Raw genomic sequence first — 23,132 nt, forward strand, 5'->3', positions numbered from 1 at the left:
TGCAACCTCTTCCATTTCTGGTCATTTTTCCTGTCTTGGTGACACAGGCAACCACTTCTATGAATTATGAAGAGCAACAGCTCTGCTCTTTTTTGGCAAAAAAGGTGAAATTACTCAGTTGTGAATTTTGCACTCTTTGCAGTCAACTGCTGATTCTTTTCCTTTTCAGAAGAGAAGTGTGGTCAGCCTTCATGAGCTAAAACCAGTGAGCTAAGGTAGAAGACTTACTCCATCAGTAATTTGGTGACTGCTGCTCTGAGGTCTTTTACTGTTCCATAAAAATAAGTGTCGAAGCATTGTATATTCTGAAAAAGGTCAGACAGAGCAGCAAAACAGGAATTGAATTATACCATGAATGTAAGCATGGCACTGTTTGCAAAAGAGGAAGTGCAACTAGCAAGTTCTCTGTAACGGGTTTCACTTTCCTCTTCTAAATAAATTTATAAAATTGAGTAAATTTGAAAATGGCTTTCAAACTGAACCTGGTCCTATTGGCAGCACTGGAGAAGAAAGTTCTGTCTTTATTTGTGGGTTAGGTACAATCATGGCAATTCAAGCTTTCTACCAAAGCTTCTCCTTCCTTATGTTTTGGAGTCCTTGCCTCTGTTGTGAGAGCAAAACTGCACACCAGTCCCTGATTCTGCAGATTGCCTGAAGGAGGGCCACTGGTTTTAGCCCAGATCCCTGCTTCTCTCACAGGCTGTGCCTGTTGGAAACACCGCTAGATCCCCACAGAAATGTCCCACGCCATCCCTGCGGTATCTTTTCATGGCGGCTGGGAAGCTCTCTGAGTGGAGATGCCTGGATGCTGTGGCACAGTCAGCTCTGGCTAGCACGGTCCCAACTTCACTGGTGATTTAATGTGCCAGAAGATGTGGGGGCTAGTAAGGCTGCCTGATGTGGGAGTAATAATGTCTCACAGAAGGGACCAGAAGTACAGCAATGTCATTACCTGGCTCAATGACATTTGCTGATTCTCCCAGACCCACTGTGGGCAGCAGGTGAGAGAAGCTACACGTTAGAGGCTCACAGAAAAGAGGTCAAGAGACTGAAGAGTTTCTCTGCACATCCTGTTTGAGTTCTCACAAAGAGCTTTTCTTAAAAATCATGGATTTGAGCTCAGGTGGGGAGTGTCACTACAGACAATGAGTTTCTTATGAAACAAAAATTGCAGAGAATTTCCACTCCTGTGGAAAACTGGAAAGCCAGAGGTGGCTTTGGGGATGAATTTGAATGTCCTGCTGGGACTGGTGCAAAACTGGCTCCAACAGTCCTCAACTTGCAGATTTGGTCATGACCCACCCCCTTGCAATTGAAAGCTATTGTGACTCCATCTCACGGGACTGGCATCCCACCAGTTTTGTCACTGTCCATAATATGCTACTGGAAATGCTAGTCTGAAAGGGTATCAGGAGCAGTGAGAAGCAGATACTGAAGGAGAAGTTCAGGTTTGGATTTGTGCATCTGGTTTGGCTGATGAAAAGAGCCAAGGTCTTAGCTGCCATACAGTGGAATGTTTTGGCTTAAACTGCACTTAAATATCAGCTGAATGCCAGCAGAGATTTGCACAGCCCTACTCTCCTTCCCTCCTCTATGAATCCTCTGACTTGTCTGCTTTTGTTGGGAGGATATTTTGGCCAGATGGAGCACCTTTTATCTGAAATGCAAGTCCTCCACAGCATCTTGCAAGACTGGAATATTCAGCGGCTATGAGATCAGTGATGGTTACACAAGTTTTGGTACTGGTCCTGTGTACTTTCCACACCCATTCTAATGCAGCTGCACCTAGACATGGTTTTGAGGCCAGTCCCTGACCTCTACATCCCACCCTTCCTTCTAAAGATCTTCACAGAAATGATTCCCAGCAGCCAGTTCTCACACCGGTCCATTGTGTTGTCCACCTTCCCATGCCCTGCGCTTGCACAAGCTCTGCAAATGTCCCCTGTGACTCTCACGCTTTTTTGTTGTTGTTGTTGCTGCACATACAATCTCCCTCAGCAAAAACAAATATGGCAAATATAATGACAAATATAGTGTGTCAGAGGCAGACACAATAAGGCACCCGAGGCTCAGGGCTAGTCCCTTGATTGCACAAACAGGATCCAGAAATAGTGATCCTCAGCACCCAGCCCTCAACACTGCGCTGTGAGAAGGCAGTTGTCAGTATGACAGATGAAAGCAAGAGAGGGTGAGTGCTTTTGGGGTGCAGTTTCATAAGGTCCTGGTATTGGCAGAAGGGCAGTTATGTTTCCAACTGCTCATTCTCCCTTGACCTTTCCTTTCCCCCTCCCCCCCTCCCTTGCACCGGTGTGAGTTTGTGGGGCTGTGCTGTAAACTGGATCGCTGAAATGATCTGGGCTAAAAATACATCCCTTAACTCTTTACAAGGTTATTTTTAACCCAGATCATTTCAGCAATCCAGTTCACAGCACAGCCCGACAAACGCTCGCACTGCCGTAGCGGGAGGGGATGGAGGGGTGGCGGGGGCAGTCTGCAGTGCAGGGGTGAGGACTTCCCTTTAACCACTCCAGCCAGAGGCTGAGGAAGTTGCATGCTTATGTGTTCTCTCGTTCAGAGGGCTGATATGACAGAAAAATCATATTTTTCCCTGCCTGCTGGTAAAGGCTGTTCTGGTCTGCGGCACCAGTATTTCACCCTGCAATCTGTTGCCTCCTGCCTGACATGCAGCTGAGTGCAGACAGTGAACCCAGGGAGCACCTGTGAGCCATCACGGGGAGCACGTTACCAACACTTGAGTGATTTGAAAGGTTTCCACTAAGCATCCACAAAAGCCCCACAACTACTGTTTCCAGGAGACCCACTTCAAAAATCAGCAGCCACAGAGGTGGCTGGGGAGTGTGTTTGCCTGGCTGCATGGCAGAGGCAAAGCTCTACACCTGTAGGACCTGCTCAGCTAATGAAGGGAGAGGGATATGGGATGCATCCGTGGGGAGGAAATTATACTTAAGTCAAAATAAACCATCATCACGCTCTGCCTGGAGGCCAGTGAGAAACTCTGGGAAGCAGTGCTGTGGTTTCCATTGAAATTAAAGCGTCAACCCTCACCGCAGCACTGGGTTTCAGAAGGGAATGGAGCCTCTTGCAGAGCTCCCCGTCCCTGCCTGGCTCAGCACACCAAAGGCAAATGACATGCTCTCTGTGCAAAGCTTTCCCAGCCATGACACCTACCATTCTCATTTTTCAGGAAGGTAGCTGCAGGATGTGAGGAGCCAGCCAGTCATAGGCCTTGAATGCATGGGAAAGCTCATACCACATGCACTAGGGTAACTAACTCTCTCAGCTTTGGGAGCAGTACAGCCTTAATCTGATAGAGCTGCCTGTTTTTCAGCATAACTGAACTCATTCCTAATCAGCTTGGCTGAATAGAGCCATTCTCAAACTTCTTAAGTACCTGTTTCTGACACAGAAAGCATCATTTTGGGAATGACACATTGAACTGCAGTGTGGAACGTGCCTCCTTGCAGAGCTCCCCAGGGGGATTGAATGTCTCCTACCCCTGTGGTGAGGTGCTGTAGCCTCTCTCCTGAAAAGACTCCCCTTGCAGAGATGGGGTTTAATGAACTGGAGGTGTCCTGCTCACTTGCAGACCAAGCAAGGGAGAAGTGATGACAGTACTAGCTCCTCCCATACTGCCCTGCCGATTTAGGGTGACCATTTCCATACACAAGAGCTAATCCCTTCTCCTGGCCCCATCTTCTTTTTGACCACTGAGGCCAGCTGGAAGCAAAAAGCTGCTGAATATTCACACAGTACATCATCTAAGGTACAGTTCCTGTCTATCTGGAGAGGACATGAATTTACGCTCTGGAAAATGCATCATGAATTCACCTATTTACCCGCCAAACACACTTGCATGACAGACCAGTCCTACATTTTTTAAAGGCCAAAATAATATTCAATAACAATGCAAATCATAATAGAAATGTCTGCATGAATTGAAGTAATAAAATCTTTCCTTCGGTTAGGAGTATCTTTAGTACCTGTTCTAAAGACAAGCATCCAAAGAGGCCAATCCACCAAACTATCCTTTTCTCCCCCTAGGTTCATTTAATGTTCAAGGAAGACAATCTAAAGAAACTTGGAATGGGTCTCTGGGTGTTGGTCTTAGCCTTAAAGCAGAAATGAAGAACGGACAAATTTAGGTTCACCTGGACAAATCTGCCACTCTTTTTGCCTTGTTCAATGGCAGGAAATAGGTAACTGAATTTTCATTTTCAACCTCTTCTTACAGGCATCAGTTATTTTGGCTCTGGCATTTTAGAAGTGCAGTTAGATGGGCAGCTCATAATGAACTCCTCTTTAAATGAACTAAAAAAAGATCAAGAATGATTTTTAATTAGGATTGGACCCAAGTTACTGACAGAAAAATCTCTCTAGTATGTAGTTGTAGTTTCATTCAAAGCTATCTCTCTGCATCTGCCATTTATATGAATCCCTGTTTGCACCTTCCTGCCAACATAACCTGAACCGATTCGTTTATCTGTGTCCATGTGAGTACATCAGTGGCATCAGGATCATATTGAAAGGGGAACATTGTTCAGACTGGGAAGGGAGAGGTAAGTTCGCAGGGCAGGTTTAAAACACAAACTCCCCCAAAGGATCAAACTGAAAAGCAAGAGGGTGGGAAAATACCTGAATCACAGTGTGAGGAACTGGACGGGAAAAATCAGGAAAGGCTGCTAACCACAATCTGAGCCTGTTTATTCTCATCGTGATCCACGAAAGCATCAATGCAGGCTGAACACAGCTTGCCCAGGAAGTGGGTGGGCTCACACTCTCCTTGGGCCATTTTTGCATCCCTAGAAGGAAATCTCACGATGCTTGTTCCGACTGGAGCTCAGCAGCATGCTGGGACTCTGGCTCAAGAAGCAACACATCCCAAGATGTAAGCCCTGAATAAACAAACCTCTTCTTGCTGCACTGACCCCTCTCCATCCCAGCGAAGCATCTTTCTTCCCATCTCTCTCTTTACCCTTCTTCACAAATCATTCTCACTGGAGACCTTCCAGCTCTCTGTTTCAGGGAGGATTTATGTGGTTTATTTATTCACTTGGCCTCTTATCTGGCAATGAGGCTGCTCCTTGTCTGCTTGTGGTAAATTTTAATCATTGGCAGAAGCCCCGGCTAGAAGTGGCTTCAGCTGTGGCTCTGTGATACCTTATAGCCTGTCCTGTCCATCATCGTGTCAGCATAGCCCGTAGCACTCTGGGTTGCAAGGCCAAGGCTCCTACCTGCATTTCCTACGATTAGTTATAGAACAGGAGTGATAATTACTGTGCTGTGCTCCACCAAAGCAAAAGCTACCGTGTAAGCCACTTGCGCACCTATCTCTGGTGGGGCTAGGCTAGCTCTGTAAACTTTGCATATCAGAGCTTTATCACAGTTACTTTCCAGGAGAGGACAAGACCAGAATACTTTGCAGATCTTTTAGGTATATTTTAATGCTGGAAAAGAAATAATACTTTTCTACTTCTCTCTTTCTGTTGTGTTTTCTTTGATAAACCTTTACCAGAAGCTAAACACCTCCATTTCACATCCCAGATGAGAATTTTGTGAGCTTTAAGAATGGCAGTGTGCACAGAGTCCTCATCCTTTTCCTCCAAGCTGCCATCAGATGGTTGAGCAAAGAGAAATAACTGCCCTCAAACTGCCATGGGTCCCTCACTGCCGGGATGCAGGAGTGAAACACAACAGAAAGCTGAGCCAAGAAAGTAAGATTTCCATTTGAAAGATTCAAAGAAAGAACATTCCGGGGCTGATATCAGGACACACAATCCGGCTGTGAAAGAGTATTAAGGGTACGTTGACACGTATAATAATGATCCCAACACGCAGTGCAAAATGCTTGGCTCTTGTTTGCAGGGACTGGCATTTTAAAGGTCATGCAAACAGGTTTCTAGTTTGACGTGCAATAAAAGGAATTAGTGGTAAGACTCTGTCTTTCTCATATGAGAAAGTGTACAACTGTGCATGTACAACTGTGCAGAACCACTGCACTTCCAAGATCAAGCTTTTTCTACGTTAAAGTCAATCCTCAGCCAGTGCGGGGTGGCCTCCACGTTTGGTTGATGCCACATGCAACAGATTCAATCTTCAATCTTGCAGCTCCAGGGAAAACAATCTGCAGCCTGTGGGAATATACTGGGAATGCTGGAGTTTGGGCTCCAGATTTCTGAACACTTTGTGAACACAATGGGACCTCAGATTAGGTTTGGGACCAGTCTGAGCTCCTGGGCCCTGAAGACAGGCTTAAGACTCCTCTGACTCAGGCACACATCTTCTGCACATATCTCTAGGTAGCTGTATATTCTGGTTTCCTTCAGACAAGGGAACACTCACTAATTGAGAAATGTCAAAAAAAAGTCAAAAAATACTAGGCACAGAAGTTTTGGAGACAGACAGGAGATAAGGACTCGTGATTACACATGCTACCTTCAAGGCAGTCAGTGTTGTTAGAGCCCAGTGATCTTTAGCAGCTTTCTTTGGTTCTAGTCTTGAAAACAGGAGCTCTCACAGCAGCCCTAATAAAGATTTGACTAGAACTACTGAAATGCATGTTGCAGAAACACAGATGTCAGATCTCCTCTTAAAACTCTTTTTGTAACATTTTCAGTGGAGACCAAGCTTCTTGCCTGAGTGTAAATCACTGCTGGCCTGTCTCTCAAAGTCCGCAAATAAGTTATCCACAAGAACAACTCTGAGAAGTACAAAATCCCTCCTCAGAGTGGTACCTGGGTCAACATTTATCCCACCACAGATGAATGAACACCGAATGAGTGTGTGTCTGAAGTCAATTGCAAGGCTGTTGCATGGCTATAAGGAAAGTGATGAAGAGGAAGGAGCTCTGACTGTAATACAGGGCAGAATAGTATGAGGAAGGTAGGCTTCGAAGGAGGGTTGCACATTTGTTTTCAGGAGAAAGGGCAGGAAAATCCTTCTTTACACAAAGTATGTAAAAATATGTAACATTTCCCTGAGTTTTCAACTCAGGGCAACATTTTTCTCAAGACTTGCAGTGATCTGGTCTTGATTTTCTGAGAGTTCCCTCATGAACTGCTGCCGTCTTGGCACTCAGGGTCAAGCACTTCCCGAAGGGTAATGTGAGGATATTCCAGGTCAGCAACGATGAGCACCATTCATCCAGAACACAGCAAGCAGCTCCCAAATACAGTGCAGTAATTTCAAAACTACAGAGACTCAAATCTGCCAAATTCAAAGGCTCACAAAAGCAAGATTCAGGGATTGGGTGGAGGTGGGAGATACCTTGTAGCCAGAAACTAGTAAAGGGACAAATGCTTTCCAAGGGAAGGGGCACAGTGTTGAACTTGTTTGCTGTGTTTCAAAGAAATGGTTTATGTACTCTTCACCCTTGCCTACTGAAAGTAGAAGGGAAACTCCTGCTGGTTTTCCCTCTTTCAGTGGTTTGAGCTACCCACGCCTATGTGTAAAAGGGCCTGGATAGTTAGCACGGTGGTTGGAGTGAGGCTTTTCTCAAGAAAGCTTTGCTACCTGTTTGGATCAGAAGCTTGCTCAAGGTCCTTCTCTGGTAGCTCCCTCCAAGTAACCTCGGAACCGCCTAAAGCTCCAAGAACATCAAGGCAAATGGTTATCATGAATAAAAACCCACCCTAATCATACTGGGCAACAGCAACCACTGTGTGGTGGCTGGAGTTAGGCAGTGTGGTTTAAGAGCACCACAAGTGCAAGTGCATCTCCATCACCCCCTGCGATGCTGTGGCCACCTCTGTCAGTAGAGCCAGCTGGTGCCGGGTGGGAGGAGAGGGGCAGTGGAGAGCAGCCAGTGCCAGATGTGCAGGCAAGGAGCTGTGTCCTTCACAACAGAATTATAGGAAACATCTGTAGACATCAGGAAATTAGAAGTGGTAAATACACTATCTGCTTTCTGTTTCAGAGAGTGACTGCAATGAAAAAAGAGATGAGATAATCGTTATTTTAACCTCCTCTCTGAGAAGTCCCTCCCCTTGCTGTTGCCGTATTTCTGCTAGCAAAGCGGGTGCAATGCAAGTGTTACGAAGCATCTTTTTTCATGACGGATGGTTGGTACCAATGCCAGCTTTCTCCACATCTTCCAAAAGGCATTTCTTCTCAGCAAAGTAACTGCATGAAGTCTCAGTTTAACTTGATGAGGTGGAACTTCTGCTGCTGTCCTCACAGCCTCCTGGGCCAAAAGTGGAGAAAGCAGCCTCCTGTTTGCCTCCGTGGAGCTTGTTAGTAACATGTCCTAACATCAACACTTCAGTCTGGAAAGGCCCTTATATAGGAAGAGTATGCCAGCCACCTTGCACTAGTTGTTGGCTGGTGTTGAAAATTTCTGAGGCTGGATTTATGGCAAGTTGTTCTTTTCATTATGCCATGGTATGTAGCTCTCGGGAGCGCCTGGCCAGTGCTTGCTAGGCACTGCCTGGTGAGATTAGCAAAAGCAGCAAATATTATTGTGAAAGGTACAAGTGAGATCTTAAGCCCCCCTCCCTTTTAGTAATGGCAATATTTGGCAATTGCCTAGTGCCTACATGTTTCCAACACTTCATGGGCCGGTTCATTACAGCAGCAGTACTTCAAACCTTCATGGTTAGGACCCTCTGCTGAGAGGGCAATGTATGGGCTTGTGCAATTTAGTGCTTGTGTAGCCACAGCTGCATACCCTACAGAAATGGTCCCAAGGGCAGTCAGGGTTTTATCTGTCAGCAGACCACCAGGCAGGTGCACGAGCTCCCCTCTGCCCCTGGGAACCTTGAATTCTTTGCTAGGTGTTGGCATGGCTTTGACAGGCAGGCTGGCAAGTGCTCACCCTAGCCTTGTACAAAGCACTGGATTAAAAATCATCTCTTGCTAGACAGACTGAAGAGTTTGAAGCCCACACCCCCTGAGAACAGAATGGGGATCCCAGGCTGTCTGCTTCCTGAGCAAGTGTCTTTTCATGTCTGTCAAAGGCTGCCAAGAACAGTTTGATTGAGTGCCATCGTTACCAAAAGAGGCAACGAACTGCAGCACCTGGTCTCTGCCGGGCAGCGTGCCTGTGCAGGGGCAGCACGTATGTAACCTCAGCCCGTCCCCTATGGAGACATGAGCCGCTCTTGGCTCTGCCGTGCCTTGTGCAGGATAAGGCATCTGGCTGTTCAGCCATGACTTGCTGCCCAGAGAAGGAGGCAGCAGACCATTTAAAATGTAAATAAATTATTTTGTGTGTATGTGTAGCGTTTTGGGGGTCCTTGACTGAGGTGACTGCAGAAACGAAACCTCCAGCAACACATGGGTGTCACCATTTCCTTTTCTGTAAGAAGCAATTTTTGCGAGATGCCTGATCCTGTTTGCTTGCATTCACCATGCTCAGAGTATTCTCCCAGGGAGAGGAGTAGAGAAGAGAGATGAGAATGTGGGGCAGGAGGAATGTAACAGGGAAATGCCTAATTTCTAACGCCAGCTTGGTCTGTGCAGCAGACCACCCATGGACAGGTCAGGTGGGGCAATCCCAGGCTTGTGCAGAAGCAGCATCTCGGGCACTGATTGAATTTTAATGTCGAGCAAGCAGATGTCTAGTGAAGTGAAGGAACCAGCAAAGTCAGGCAATGTTTGCAAGGGGGTTTTCCAGACAGAAGATGTGGATTGTAGTGTTTCAGTTCTGCATTAGTCCTGTAGTTCATCTAGGACACAATAACTTGCCCTCAGCTACTCGAAATCCAGGACAGACTTTTAGTCTGGGGCTTCACAAGCTCCATCTTGACACTTAGTCCTCCATGGCACACTGGTTCTCCACAACACATGTTGGAGCCTGAGGAAAGCTGCCGTGCGAGGCCGAGCAGCCCAAGCAAACCTGTAGTAAGGGATCTGAGACCCACAGTCAGAGTGTTGCACAACTCATGGTGGCATCAAACTGGATGTGTTCATTTGGTGCTGTGCTCCCAACAAAGGGATTATTATCCCAGTCACAGCTCTGCATGAACATGCACCCAGATGGAGTATCCACATTTCACCTCTGTATCTGTGAGAAGTAGCCGTCTGGATTTTGTATGGTACAGGGAACTTCGGGCACATATTAACTGAGATGACCTGTTGCCTCAAAACTCTTCCTGAGCAATTTCTAAGGAAGTCCAGCACCCATGAAGGACTGATTACCTCCCAGTGAACTGATTTTTAATGGGATTTCAGTCTGGTTTCTAAAGATTTTTTAAAATTTCGTAATATCCAGCGTGATTATAAGGGTGTCTTAAAGACGCTTTGCTAGTGAGACAACAGATTTCACATCTCGGTCACATGCATCCCCTGTTTGTTCAGCTTACCCTTCCTGCCTGCAGCTGCAGGGCTGTACCCTAACAATTGTCTATGCACAGTAACCTGCGTGGGCTCAGCAAGCAGAGTCAGACGACAGTTTCCCTCGACCACGAAGTCAACAATGTAAGAGGAAGAAGAAGCACAAAGATGTTCAAAGGAGTAACAATAGAACAACTGAAATGAGATTTAGTGCCAGAAGATAGACTATTCAAAAGGAAAGGTCCAAAAGATACCTGAAGGGTAAGGTGACTCCTATTGCAATGAGAAGACAGGAGGCTGGCATGAGAGGTAGGAAAGTGAAATAAAAGGCTGTTAAATACCAGTGAGGCATGAGGCTATGTGGGGAAGAAGCTGTGCCATGTACAGTAAGAAGGGATCATGATCATCAAGATCACTAGGTTTTTAAGACGCATGACAACTTTTTCTTGCTTTGCTTGCAGAGGAAAGGGTAGGAGAGCTAAGTGGAGAGGCAAAAATCTACATTGCCAACCAGGCCATTTCCCTATAGAAAGGGAGACTGGCTGAGAGAGCAGGAAAAACAGATAAGTCTCATTAAGGAGTCCAATCAATTCAAGAAGAAATGACCTCCGCCTTTCCTGTAAAAGGGCCATGCGTATGTAATTGCCTCATTACAAGTCCGACACAGCTGCTTGCAGACAGGCCAAGCAGCCAACATGGAAATAATTTCAGGCAGCAGGAAAAGGCTTGTGGATAAAGTTGATATCTGGCTGAATGTGGTCATAGCCAGTCACACAAGTGGAGAAATAATGAAAGGCACAGAGGCTGTGCCCACACAAGCAGTATGACAGCCTTTCTCTGGAGCAGCTCCTTGCAAGAGGGATTTTCTGTCACACGAAAGAGCACCAACTTCAAAAACTCATCCGTGCTGGGTTTTAAGCCCAGACATACCACGCAGGGTTCTCCCTCCTGAGTCTCCGAGGTGTGCTAATGTCTCCATTCAGGACTTTGCCATGATGAGGGCAAGACATGCCTTTTCAAAGGAGGCTGAGATATTTAAGGGAAAAAAAAGAAATACGGTGAGATTCAAAAGCTGATAGTTTAGTATGTGGCTAGTGCAGGTAGTGATGTATTTCAAACCATCTAAGTACTACCCAGCAATACCCTGTACACTGCAAACTGGATCTGAGCCACTGGTAACCTTAAGCACAGAGATAAAAAAATGCAACTAGTTTAACAAAGATCTCTGCAATCACTGAGTTTGACTACACTAGAAGACTAGGTTAATATCTCCTCTCCCTTTATGAAGTCCTGGGAACTTAGTGTCCTGCTATTTCCTTTGAGTTAATATGTCTTTTTTAAAAATACTGGCTGTATTTATCTGGAACAAACAGTTTCAGAAAATTACTTTTCATTTTTTCGCTCATTATAATAAGCAGTTGGCCTTAAAAGAACAATGTTCATGTTGCATGTTGCAGGGCTCTTCCCTTTCTCCAAGTGAACACCAGTGATATATCTGCAGTCTTTTTCCATCAAGTTTATTATCACTCCAAGTGTTTCTGGGGAAATATATTGTGCCTCTAAAACATGAGTACTGCCAGTGAGCCAGAATGCTGCAGCAGATACACTGAGAATTCCTGTTACTCAAGATTTTGAAAATTTGGATTGGGGTGCTGAAAACAAGGTCCCTTACTCTGAAATGCCCCGTCAAATACAGCCCTCAGCTCCTCTCTCAAAGAAGTTCATGATGAAGGAGGCTAGTGGGCATTAACTTGGCAACAGGATTTCAGTGCCATCTGAGAGCCAATGCACCACTTTCCTAAATAATTGAAGATCCCTACTCTCTTTCAAGCAGCACCACTTTTCATTTCTCCAAACTTAAACTAGATGAACACCTACACAGCTTTCAACTTAGTTCAGGAAACCTCTGGCTTTCCTGGTGTGTCAGATAGTCCTGTTGTTAACTCCTCTCTACGTGATGGGAGTGCTCTAGCCACAAATGCTGTCTGAAAACTTGGTGGATACAACCAGACATGAGCTACTGCAGATATCTAGAATAAAGATAATATATGTGGAAGACATACTAGAAAGAAATGGGTTATTTATCAGAAATTACCCATTGAATAGGTAAATTGAGGAGGTTGTGTTGTTTTAGGAATCCACAAACAGTCCGGATGTGGAATAGCTTCTTTGGAGTCAAGGGCTGATCTCTACCCCTGGTAGAGTGATGCTGATGTCTTAATCTACAGCTGACAACAGCTGTTACCAAGACAGCAGTCTGGCTGGACTGGAGCGTATTGCTTCCCATGTATCTCTAGCTGCTTGTACAGCCAGTGTCTGGGATTTGTCCTTGGGATACTCACACTCTAGGAAGTGCCTCCATGGGTGGAGAAGTGAGATGGTAGTACTGAAGAAGAGCAGTGATGGCCGCTGCGAGACATAGCCTGCTTACCTAATGTGCTGTTTGCACCAGCTGCTTGTACAGAGCTCCATTCCTGGCTGGGGTTTTCCCCAGGATCCTTCTCAGCTTCCCAATGTTTCCCTCTCAGACATCTGTTTTTCTTAATGGTCTGGGAAGTGTACACAGCCTGTCAACTTTCCCCAAATTAATTAATGCCTCTCTGTGTGTACTTCCAGGCCTTGTTCTAGGGAGCTCTCATCGCTCTAGAAGGATGAAGAGTGAGCTAGTGGAGGGACAACCAGAAAAATATCCCAGGCTGCCCACAGGGAGAGGGGGAAGTAATGCAGTCTGTGGGGCAAGTGCATCCCATCCCACGTGAGCCCAGTCTCCTTGACTAAGGCAGGTGGCCAGAAGGGCTGGGCGTGCACACACAGTATTTGAGAGTGGGGAATAAAACACATGAGCTGTGGTTATCTGATACAGGCCTCTGAGATGAACGGCTTTCCCTTGGTTAAAACATGCCTTGCAGAAAACCATTATTTTAAACCACCTGAATCACGGTATTGCTTTAAGCGACTTGCATAGCCCTATAGCTGTAGACACGATGCAAGGTTGTACCCTGCTCTCACCTACAGACACGGAGATGCTCGGGCAGCTGTTATGAAGGAAATGGATGAACAAATGGAACAGTCCTTGTACTAGGAAAGGCCCCAGCCCGATGAATCACCTTTTAACTGCTCTTCAGTTTAGCTTCTCCCTTGCTTGCCTCGTGGGGGGAGGAAAAAAGCCCTGCTTTTAGCAGAGGTCTGGAGTAAGACAGACTTCAACAGAATGAGGCTCAGATGCAAGACGCTTCAGGTGGGACGAGGAAGGGACCGCTCTTGAACTGACAGTGGTTAAAGAGGATGAACTTTGAGCAGGTGCATGTGCAGTCTGTGTTAATTATCTAATCTGAAGTTATTCAGAAGGTCAAATTGGAAAATGAAGTCACTGAACTGTCAAAGAAGGGACACAGAGAATGTGAGGAGCAGGGACAATTCAAAATACTTCAGTTAAATGCTTTAAGTAGACTGTGATACCTCCCCATTTAAACACACACTAGAGACAGTCTAGTTGTAGCAGTACGGGGATTCAAGTCCTCTTCATTTATCATGCTGGGAACAGAAAATCAGAAGGGTAAATGAACCTACACAGAGCTCCCAACTGCTGCAGCTTCCAGGACTCATCAGTTAGGACTGTGCTATCTTTATAACACATTGCTATTAAATTAGGTCTTCACTGGATACAGGCAGGTCAGAGAAGGAGGTTCATGTTTATCTGAGCCAGGAATTTAGTCTGAAAAGATACGCAGATATGGAGCAGAGGAAAGTGATAGTAAGCACTCAGCTAGCAGCAAGCTTGAGGTGTGAATGCTAAGCTATATCCACAGAGATGTCTTTTTAGCTGGACTGTGGAGGGCTCAGCAGCCCCAGCAGCACTGCAGATCCAGGTCTGCGAGGCTGCTTTCTCAGCAGCTGCCCTCCCTTCGGCTCCATATGGAGTCTCCAGTTTTCAAAACCCCTGAAAACCAGGCCCTGCACTGGGCAAACGAATCCAGGCAGATGTAATTTACAGTTATGTTTGAAAATGCTTGCCTGAATTTTCGGCCCGGTCTGGATCAGGTCTCATGATGCATTAGGAACTTAGTGATTTCCATATGCAAATGACTCTACTACATACCCTAAGGAAAACACATACAAGTAATTCTTGAACTGCAGTTTAGCCTTTGACATGGATTTTCTTCTGTGATCTGAGGAAGATAATTATCTCTGTTTCTGAGTTAACCTGCTTATAACATTCTCCCAACAACCCTGTAAAGGAGAAACCCAATGTTTGCAAGAGCTTTGAAGTACCCCACCAACTGCAGTGCTCTATTTCTTTTTCTTGATGGCTGATTGAAACTCTTACATGTTCTTTCTGTGGCAAGAAAGGGGACTAAGTTACTTCAACCTCAGGCACAGTTTCTCCGGTTTAAAGCTGAGCCACCGGAACCAGGTGTCCAGGAAGCATGGGCTCAGTGCCTGCACACCACTTGCTCAGCGAGTAAATCAGCACTAGGAAGCTCTGGCCAGCATGTCACTGAATTCATGGACTTTAAAACAAAAAGAGAAGAAAAATTATATTCAACTTACAAGAGAACGATCCAGCAATTTTTGAGTTGCAGAGCAGAGGCAGAAGAAGTAAAGTATGACAGTGTCATTACTTGATAGCTTTTCTTCCCCATGGGCTACAAAAAGAAAAGGCTTCCCCTTTGAGAATCTACAAACTAAACTGGTGCCTGGTACAAAGGCTTGAAGAGTTGCTGTAGATGATGCAGGCTTCAGTTTGCTAGACCTGAGTGTGAAGCTGCAGTAGGGGATGGACCCTCTGAGACTGGACCTTGAGCATCACACTCCTAAGCAAAGCCCTGAAGGGCCTGGCACGGAGAACATCCCTGGTGGGTCACCCACATTAGGTGCTTGAGGTCAGAACTGAGAGTAGTGTGAGATGCCAGTGCCAAGGGCAGGAGGCTGGGGTGGACAGGCAGAGTCAAGGAAGGTAACTCAGGTGTGCTCAGTGCATGCTCAGAGCATACAAAGGAGAAGGAGGAGAGAGGCTGAGAAGAAATCCCTGTGTGGCTGTGGGCAAAGGCTTCTTGAGCTCTACTTGATCTTATGTGAGATTAGAACTCTTGATATGCGTGGAAAAGACAACTTTGCATTGAGCTCAGAGATGAAAGAGAAGGTGCTAAGACTGTTTTCTTACTGTATGAGTGACCTGTTTGACTTGTTACCTTTATGTCTCCTGTCACCTCATGCTCCAGTGTGTTCAGCAATCCATCCCTTTTCTTCCACTCTGTCCGCTTTACAGACACCTGCTGTCTAGAGGACCGGTGTGCGTGCCTGTATTTGTTTGCATGGACAGCCCTTCTGCCTCTAACTGGGAATGAATACCTTGAAACTGGGAATGAAAACACTGGGTGTTCATGAGGGGACAGCTTTGACAACTCTGTGTGCTTTGTAAAGATTAAGTGGGGAACCAAATTATACTGCGCATATTTCACAAGTTAAACACATGCTCGCTGCAAGGGCCCAAGGGGTGAAATTCCTAGGAAACCTGGCACACAAGCTCAAGTGTGTGTATATGAAAACAGGACCTGTTTCATCTGAACTTACATCAGGGAAACATGGCACTCAGCAGAAAGGTATTTCAAGATGATTGACTTGAATAACCCATGATTGCTGTTGCAGTACAGCTTTAAATGATAAAAAAACCCATTCCTGAAACAGGAAAAAAGAATACAAAGAAAACTGGTTTTGTGTTTTACATGGGCAATAAAAGAACAGTTCCCAGACTTTTGCAGATACGATGCCAATTTATTTTGACCTAAGTTTCCCATAGGCAGAAGTCTGAAGCTCTTGAACAATGTGGTGTAGCAGGAAGGAATCATAAACGCTTTTATGGCCTGATACTGAATAGCCACTAGCTTCTGCTGGCAGCCCCACATGTGGGAGCGTTGCAGAAACTGTATGGTCCTGCCTCTCTGGTGGCCCTATCAATAGTATGGCTTGAACGCAATAGAAGATCACTCCTGCCGTTATCTTTGTAATGCTCTGCCCAGTCTATTTTTGAATCTCTCATGGGAAAGAGGTTTCCACTACATTTGCTTTCCACTACACTACTCCAAACCCTGCTAGACCTCACTGCTAGAAGTCCTTCCTGCTATTAGGTGAGAACCCATCTTCCCCTTAGTTGCATCTCATTATTCCTAGGTGTAATGCTTTTCTGATGTACTAACTCATCCTGTTTCCTCTATGTTAAAAGTTTTAGACTACTGTCCTCTGCCTTACTGCAAAGCCATACTGCCTGGTTTAACTCCATTCTTCTGAGTCAGCTCTCCCTCTCCTTTGAATTTTTGTGAATTTTTTCTCTGAACAAGAAGTCGTTGGTCTGCATCCTTTAAATACCGAGGTTTTCCGAACTGCACATGTTGACTCTGTGTGCTTGAAAAGCTCTGATCTATGTGAGCAATAAATTTCTTGCCTTAAGAAGCAGCAGGTAGCTTGGTTCAGTGATAGAGAATGCGGGAAAGGTATATTTTGTGAAGTGCTTCAAGATGCTCAGAAAAGCACCACTGCATGTCATAGCTACCAACTTGTACAAAAGCACAATCTGAGCTGCGGTCCAATCATGCTGAGGGCATGCATTTGAGAAGCCTGAGATGAACAGTGGCTTTGCTGAAGCTGGTCGTGGTAAATCAATATCCTTTGCAGATTGGCCACTAGTCATCCACACTGACCAAAACGCTGTGTTCATCTTGTTACAAAGGGTAAACAGGTTTATTTGTATAAGGACATTTGTATGCAAAAACCAGCTTACCACCTTGTTGCCTGTTGTGTGGGGTTTGAGCTCTTTTAAAATTTCATGCTGAAGAACAAAAGAAAAAGGGCATGCATCTATACCCGCTGCCAGTCCAGCAAGTGAGGTCTGGGTCTTTGCTTTCAGCAAGTGATGTGCTCATATCTGCCAAGAATTTGGTCTGATGTCTTTTTTTCTTTCTAACAGGTGAAAACTTCATTTGGCCCTAATGGGGCAGAAAAGCCTCATCCCTGTGAGCACATTACCGGGACCCATAGACTGATGATAAGATATCATAAAGATATGCCTCAGGCTTTATGTTAATGTAAAAGCGTTTCTGGCATGAGACTCATAGCTGGATACATTGTGGCTTGGATGAAGTGAGACTTAAATCCATGCCTAAGCAAGACTCCATAAGAACTAAGTGCCTCATGCCTCTGACATGGAAATAACATGGTTCTTATGCCTCCATAAGAACTAAGTGCCTCATGCCTCTGACAATAACTAGATGTGAAGCAACTGTGCAGTGAGTGTGTAATAATAATTTCTCCTCACACAACAGATCTCCTGCCTCTAGACCAAATTCATTCTTATGCATGCCGTGTTGCAAACTGCTAAAGGCATACAATTGTAACAAGCTGTGTCTCTGCAGTGTTACAGCACCTACAGGTAGCAAGGCGGCTTCACCAATAAAATAGACAGATCCTCCAAACAGGTTCTTTTGCTGCTGAGTACAGCTGCCACCTCAGATCCCAAACTCAAGCTGCAGAATTGCTGTTTTAGGAAAAGGAGCATCCACCTCTCTCCAACTGTTAATCAACTTGGAAACAGGAAAACCACCCCTAGTTTGTATGGGCTTGGTCATTTCCATGACGAAAACCAGCAGAGTTTCCTAGCGGCACCTATTGATAAAGCAACACTGATGTTTTCCCCTGTTCTTCAGACAAGCAGATCCTGGGAAGGTATGAGAGAAGGTATGCATAATATGCTGCTCAACAGTAACATGTCCTGTCAATTGGACTGTGGAATACAGGGAAAAAAAAGCTTTTCCAAAACAATGTCACCATGACCTGGAATACTCAGATGCCCAAAGGTTAAAATGGGGAGTGAGAGAGAAGAGGGGTTCAGAAGAACCATCCCTTCTCCAGTGACACAGGAAAAGCTTTAATTCTGCAAACCATTTACTCTGGGGTCTCTGCTAGGTACAAGTAAGGGTCACAGAACCACCCATGGGGTTTGGTTTTGTTCCTTTCTGTCCTTCAAGACGGGGACTTCATCCAGTTGCTGGGATGTGGAAGTCTGACAAACCTGATCCTTTCCAGCTCTGCTGCAGACATGCTATTTACTGTCAGGCAGGTCCTAAATCTGCCCAGACCTGAGGAGTAAAATGGGGTCATATGGTACCTCCCCTAGTATATTTAAACACTTTTCCCTTTATCTACTCAGACGCTCTGCATGAATATGTCATTTTGATGAGTTTGGGAGGAAACACTGAAAACAAGTGTATTTGAGGTTAAAAAGCTCTGTTAAGCAAAAAGAAAAAAGGAGAGTGGAAAAGGAATGTTTTAACTTTTGGAACGAAAACCAAGCAGCAGAGCTTCCTGAGAAAGGGAAATTGTTTCCTGGCAGAGCTAACCATGGCGTAATGCCTGTACTTAATCTTGGCTCCACAGCTGCAAGGGTGGGCAGAGACCTCGTACAACCCAGTTCACCTCTAAGTGGCTTACTGTCTTTCTGCTCTGAGGACCATAGCGGTTACAAATTTCAGCCCCCTTGTCTGCACAGTACCAAGTCCCCTTTCCTCCATCCCCTCCACTTCAGTCTTCTTGGGTCACGTATACCCCCATATCACCCTAAGGATGATATACCCTTAGTGCAGTTTTCCTAGAGACAGGGTAAGTGCCTCTGCTAAAAGATAGTTTGGGCAAGGGCATCATTCCCTGTGGCTCCTGGAAGGATGCAGCAATTGGGATACTAGACCTGGAAATGTGCTCAGTTGCAATGTCTCGCTGACCACATCCAGTGGTGGCTTCTGACCTCTCCTGTTGAGGGAAAGGACATGTTTGAGCCCTTAGAGGTTTCTGCAGACTCCCACCGAGATGAGAAACAGAGAACACAGAGGAATTTTCTCCACGTTGCTCTGCTGCTCACTAGAGGAGTGGGGCAGGACCCAGGGCCTCTTTGTGGTATCCTCACTTGACACAGGAGGGAGCCTTACTGAAAAGAGCAGTGGTCCCATCACTCCCCAAATGTCCCAGATGAGGACATTTGGTGGTGTAGGGAGAGCACAGGGCCTGGGACTGAAGCCATGTCCAGGTGGTTTCCCAGAAGGGAAGTGGCTACGCGAGCAGAGAACTGGTCTCAGCCCTGGAAAAGCTTTCCTTCTTCTATGCCAGTGTCGCAACAGGCAAAATCAAGATCTAGCAGGAGCTAGTTGTAGAAAAGAGACATGGGAATGGAGATGTCACAGAGAGAAACGAAATCTGTTTGTAGGCACAAAGAAGAGGAGTGCCTTCCCAAAATAAACCTGGTTGATGCACCATCACAGCTTAGGGAACCCATTGCACTGTAGGGAGCCACCAAAGTGAAACTCAGTCTTTGATTGCTTCCCCTTGCTGTGCAAGCAAAGTTCAAATGTCTCCATGCTCCCAAGCTCCTACAGAGAGGCTGGGAAGAGGAATGCCATGACTGCTGTTGAATACAGGCTGCAGAAAGCCACAAACACTTTCAGCAGATGCCTTAACCCACTACGTCTTCAGCAAAGTTTGGTATACCTATGGGAATTAGACAGCTTGGACCAACTCTGAAGGTGTAAACTAACAAACCAGTACAATAATTTCTGATCCTTTTTATACCGTGAGCGCAAAGAATGTTTATGGCTGCTTTTTTGTAAGTGGCTTAGCTTTCATCAGTGTCAGCTTTACACATATTTGATATGAACTCCTCATATTAACATATAAGCTTCATGATTTCAACTTCCTTTCATCAGCTGTAACGCTGGAAAGAAAACTGGTTCTCAAATCTATCTTGCATCAAGAAGTTGGTCTTCACAAAAAAACCCCTAAAACCCTGAAGATAAGCAGACTCACAAAATTACATGAATTGCAAGAACGGGGTTTTGCTCTCTTTTTCTCCCTCTTCGGGATCTTAAATGGTTACAGTTACTGCTTTCCATGTGGCATGCTCCTGACAGCAAAATGGATGAGACTGTAGGTACTTGCCCCAAAGGAGCAGCAAAACCACTACCCACTGTAAGAAAGCAATCCCAACTATCTTGCTTCTGAGGCCGTTTCAAAAATAGGGTCTCCCTGCAAGAGACGTGATGGAAATCAGCTGGCTAGGTCAGCCCTCTGCCTTTTTCCCCTAATACTGGTAATCCTCACGCATCCCAGTAGAACAAAGATCTTGCCAGTTATGCCAGCAGGAAAGCAGAGAGCAGCTCTGCCTGCCACTGATGAAGCAAATGGGGAAATGACAGAACTTTGCATTCCTGTTGCACAGGACCATTAGATCTGTTTTTTAAAGCAAAAGACTGTAGCATGTCTCTGGGTCCTGCTCAAACTGCCTGTGAAAAGCTCTCAGGAAGAAACAGAGCAGAGAATGGCAGGTGGGAACTCAAGTCTTTGCTCTTAGCTCTATTTTGGTCTAGTATCATCCTACCTTTGGGACATTAACCACCTTTTTGGAGGGTTGGGGCAGGAAGAGAACTCATAAAAAAAGGCTTGGGAGTTGAGATGTTTTAAAAATAAGAATAGATGCAGCAATCTCCAGGTGATCTGAAAACAAAGTAACATAGGGAAAGAGTGGGAAATAGAGGTAAAGGAACAGAATCAAGAGCCAGGAAGTCTTAGGTTAAATACTTCAGAGAAGCTTCCTGACCGTTAGACCTGCTGTATGTGTCACATGTGTCTCCCAGAAGGAAATGGCAGGTCTGCCCCTTTCTACTCTGAAACACCACTGCGGCAGACAACAGAAAATACTCAGGGGGGTGCAGTCCTCTGTGTGTGGAGAGGAGAGGGATGGGGGAGAGTGTCCTCAACGTGACGAAATAGCTGCTTCAGCCCTAAATCAGTCTTTGCTCTCTTTGTGACTTACTCTGCACAGTAAATTACAACAAATTAAGAGTTCAACTCCCCTTCCCTTCTGAGACATCAGAGGATACTATATAGTGAAAAAGAATTAAAAAAGCCTTAACAGTTACTGATCCAGGCTCTGTCAAACCTAAAAACCCTTATAAAGCTGTATATTTGTCATGCCACATATAGTCTGTGCTGAGCTGATTTGATCGCTGCTTGGTCCTTCTCCAAAGTAAAATCTGTTAAGTTAGTTTGTTGAGGCCATTTCTTGTGATGAACATGCCTGATCTTTACCCTCACCTGTAGGGCAGGCCAGCACAGTTACCAAGGACTGCTATGTTAGCACCTGGGCATTATCAAAACTGCCCAGCTGAGCTATGTGCTGGAAATCTTCAAAGAAAAACTGTAGTGGTGCCTCAAGCACACTGTTCCCTGCCTTTGTTGCGTGTCCCCTGCTGTTGGGGCTACACCAACACAGACAAAGCTTCTCTGGGAAGATAATATAAAGTGTTTAGTAACATCTGTGTTTAGCTGAGAGAAATACCAAAAGTCCTCTTTCGTCATTTGAGGTTTTGCCAATGTTGTAATCGCCTTTCTATCTCCCGTGCCCCTCCGAAAAATAAATTTTTTTTTTCCTCCACCACTTAAAAAACTGTTTGAAAAGCTAGCAAATCTGGGCTGACATGAGGGAAGCAAGCAGCATCGCTCCCATTTCATATGAACGGGAAAAGACGCAAAGGGAGGTGAACTGCCTTGCCCAAGAGGGTGTTACACAGGAGAAGGCTTGAACTTAAAACACCAGGAAAGCCTGACTCCTGCTTCTACACCCCTGTCCACCAGCCGTGCGCCCACCCAGAGACAAGCGCTCGAACTCTCCTGCGGAACAGGACACACAGCATGGAGAAAGGTGCAGGAAACTCTCCAGGCATGTGCTAGCCATTTACCTCACTGAAGAAACAGTTCTTGTGTCCTCTTTCCTGAACCCAAATGCTCTATCGATAATGAAAGTGAGACCACATGATCCACGTGGAACAGGGGTACACACCGCTCAGGGTCTAAGTCCCAGCTGATGCTGCTGCATGGGTTGGGGAGGAATCAGCCCCAAGGATTCCCCAAGGGATTCCCCCCCAAGGAGCCTGCTAATCCTGTACGGTTTGTTCACTTCTCCTTATGTCTTCGTTTTTACTGAATTTTTAAAACCTCCTTTCAAAATGATACCTTTTAAAACGTAACTCTCTATCCCACCTCAGAGACTAAAAAAGTAAATAGCAGTCCTTCCTCGTTCCCCTGTCACAGATGTAATTTCTCCCCATGCCGTCCCCCTACTTTCTAAATCTGGACTAAAACCCACAAAATATTCTGAGGTGCATGGCAGGGGCTTGCGGGGGGAGGTGGGGGAGTAGAAGACACTTAGCCGAACCTCTGCGAAAAGATATTTTGAGCTGCCTTTAGTGAGAAATTGCCTTGCAAGGTGGAGCTAATGCAGATTGAGCAGCCAGTCACAAGCTAGTGGAAATAAAAGTTTTCTTTACCTCCATGTCGTGCAAGAGAGAGGTGTCCTCGGGGCAGTCTTGCTTCCCCACCCCTTTCCCTCTTATCTGTGGGAAAACTTCAGCCGAGCCAGGGCAAAACCGCGCCGCTGTGGAGGGTATGTAATATTCGAGCTCCTGCTCAGCTTGAAAACTGAGAGAGCCCAGCGAGTGGCCCTGCACTACGAACAAGGAAGAAGGGCGGGTGGGTGAGAGGAAGGGAGGGAGGGGAGAGGAGGGGGAGGCAAGGCAATGAGGGTTTAAATTTAGACACAAATCTAAACAGATACTGTCCTTCCCGGAGTGCTGGGCTCGTGAGACAACAAGCAGCAAACTCTGCTACTGCGCCCAAACTTGGGGAACACCATATGTGCATTTTGTCCCTTCCTTTCTTTCTCCCCTTCATATTTTCTATCACCTTATCTTCATTTCCCCCGCCCTGTTTTGCCCCTATTTCTCTCCATTGCTTGCAGCTGCTCC

At 45.7% G+C, this 23,132-nt stretch overlaps 1 protein-coding gene across 1 annotated transcript in view; it reads right to left on the minus strand.

The window, feature by feature from the left end:
- Window positions 1–22,805, minus strand: part of RCSD1 (RCSD domain containing 1) — a 38,032-nt gene extending 15,227 nt beyond the window's left edge. Inside the window, exon 1 of the mRNA XM_074148729.1 lies at window positions 22,656–22,805. Within this exon, the coding sequence (XP_074004830.1) occupies window positions 22,656–22,661 (6 nt within the window). The 5' untranslated portion in view covers window positions 22,662–22,805. The remainder of the gene's footprint in view (window positions 1–22,655) is intronic.
- Between the last annotated feature and the right edge of the window lie 327 nt (window positions 22,806–23,132).

This window comes from Numenius arquata, chromosome 1, assembly GCF_964106895.1.
Source record: "Numenius arquata chromosome 1, bNumArq3.hap1.1, whole genome shotgun sequence".
NCBI classification, from domain to species: Eukaryota; Metazoa; Chordata; class Aves; order Charadriiformes; family Scolopacidae; genus Numenius; species Numenius arquata.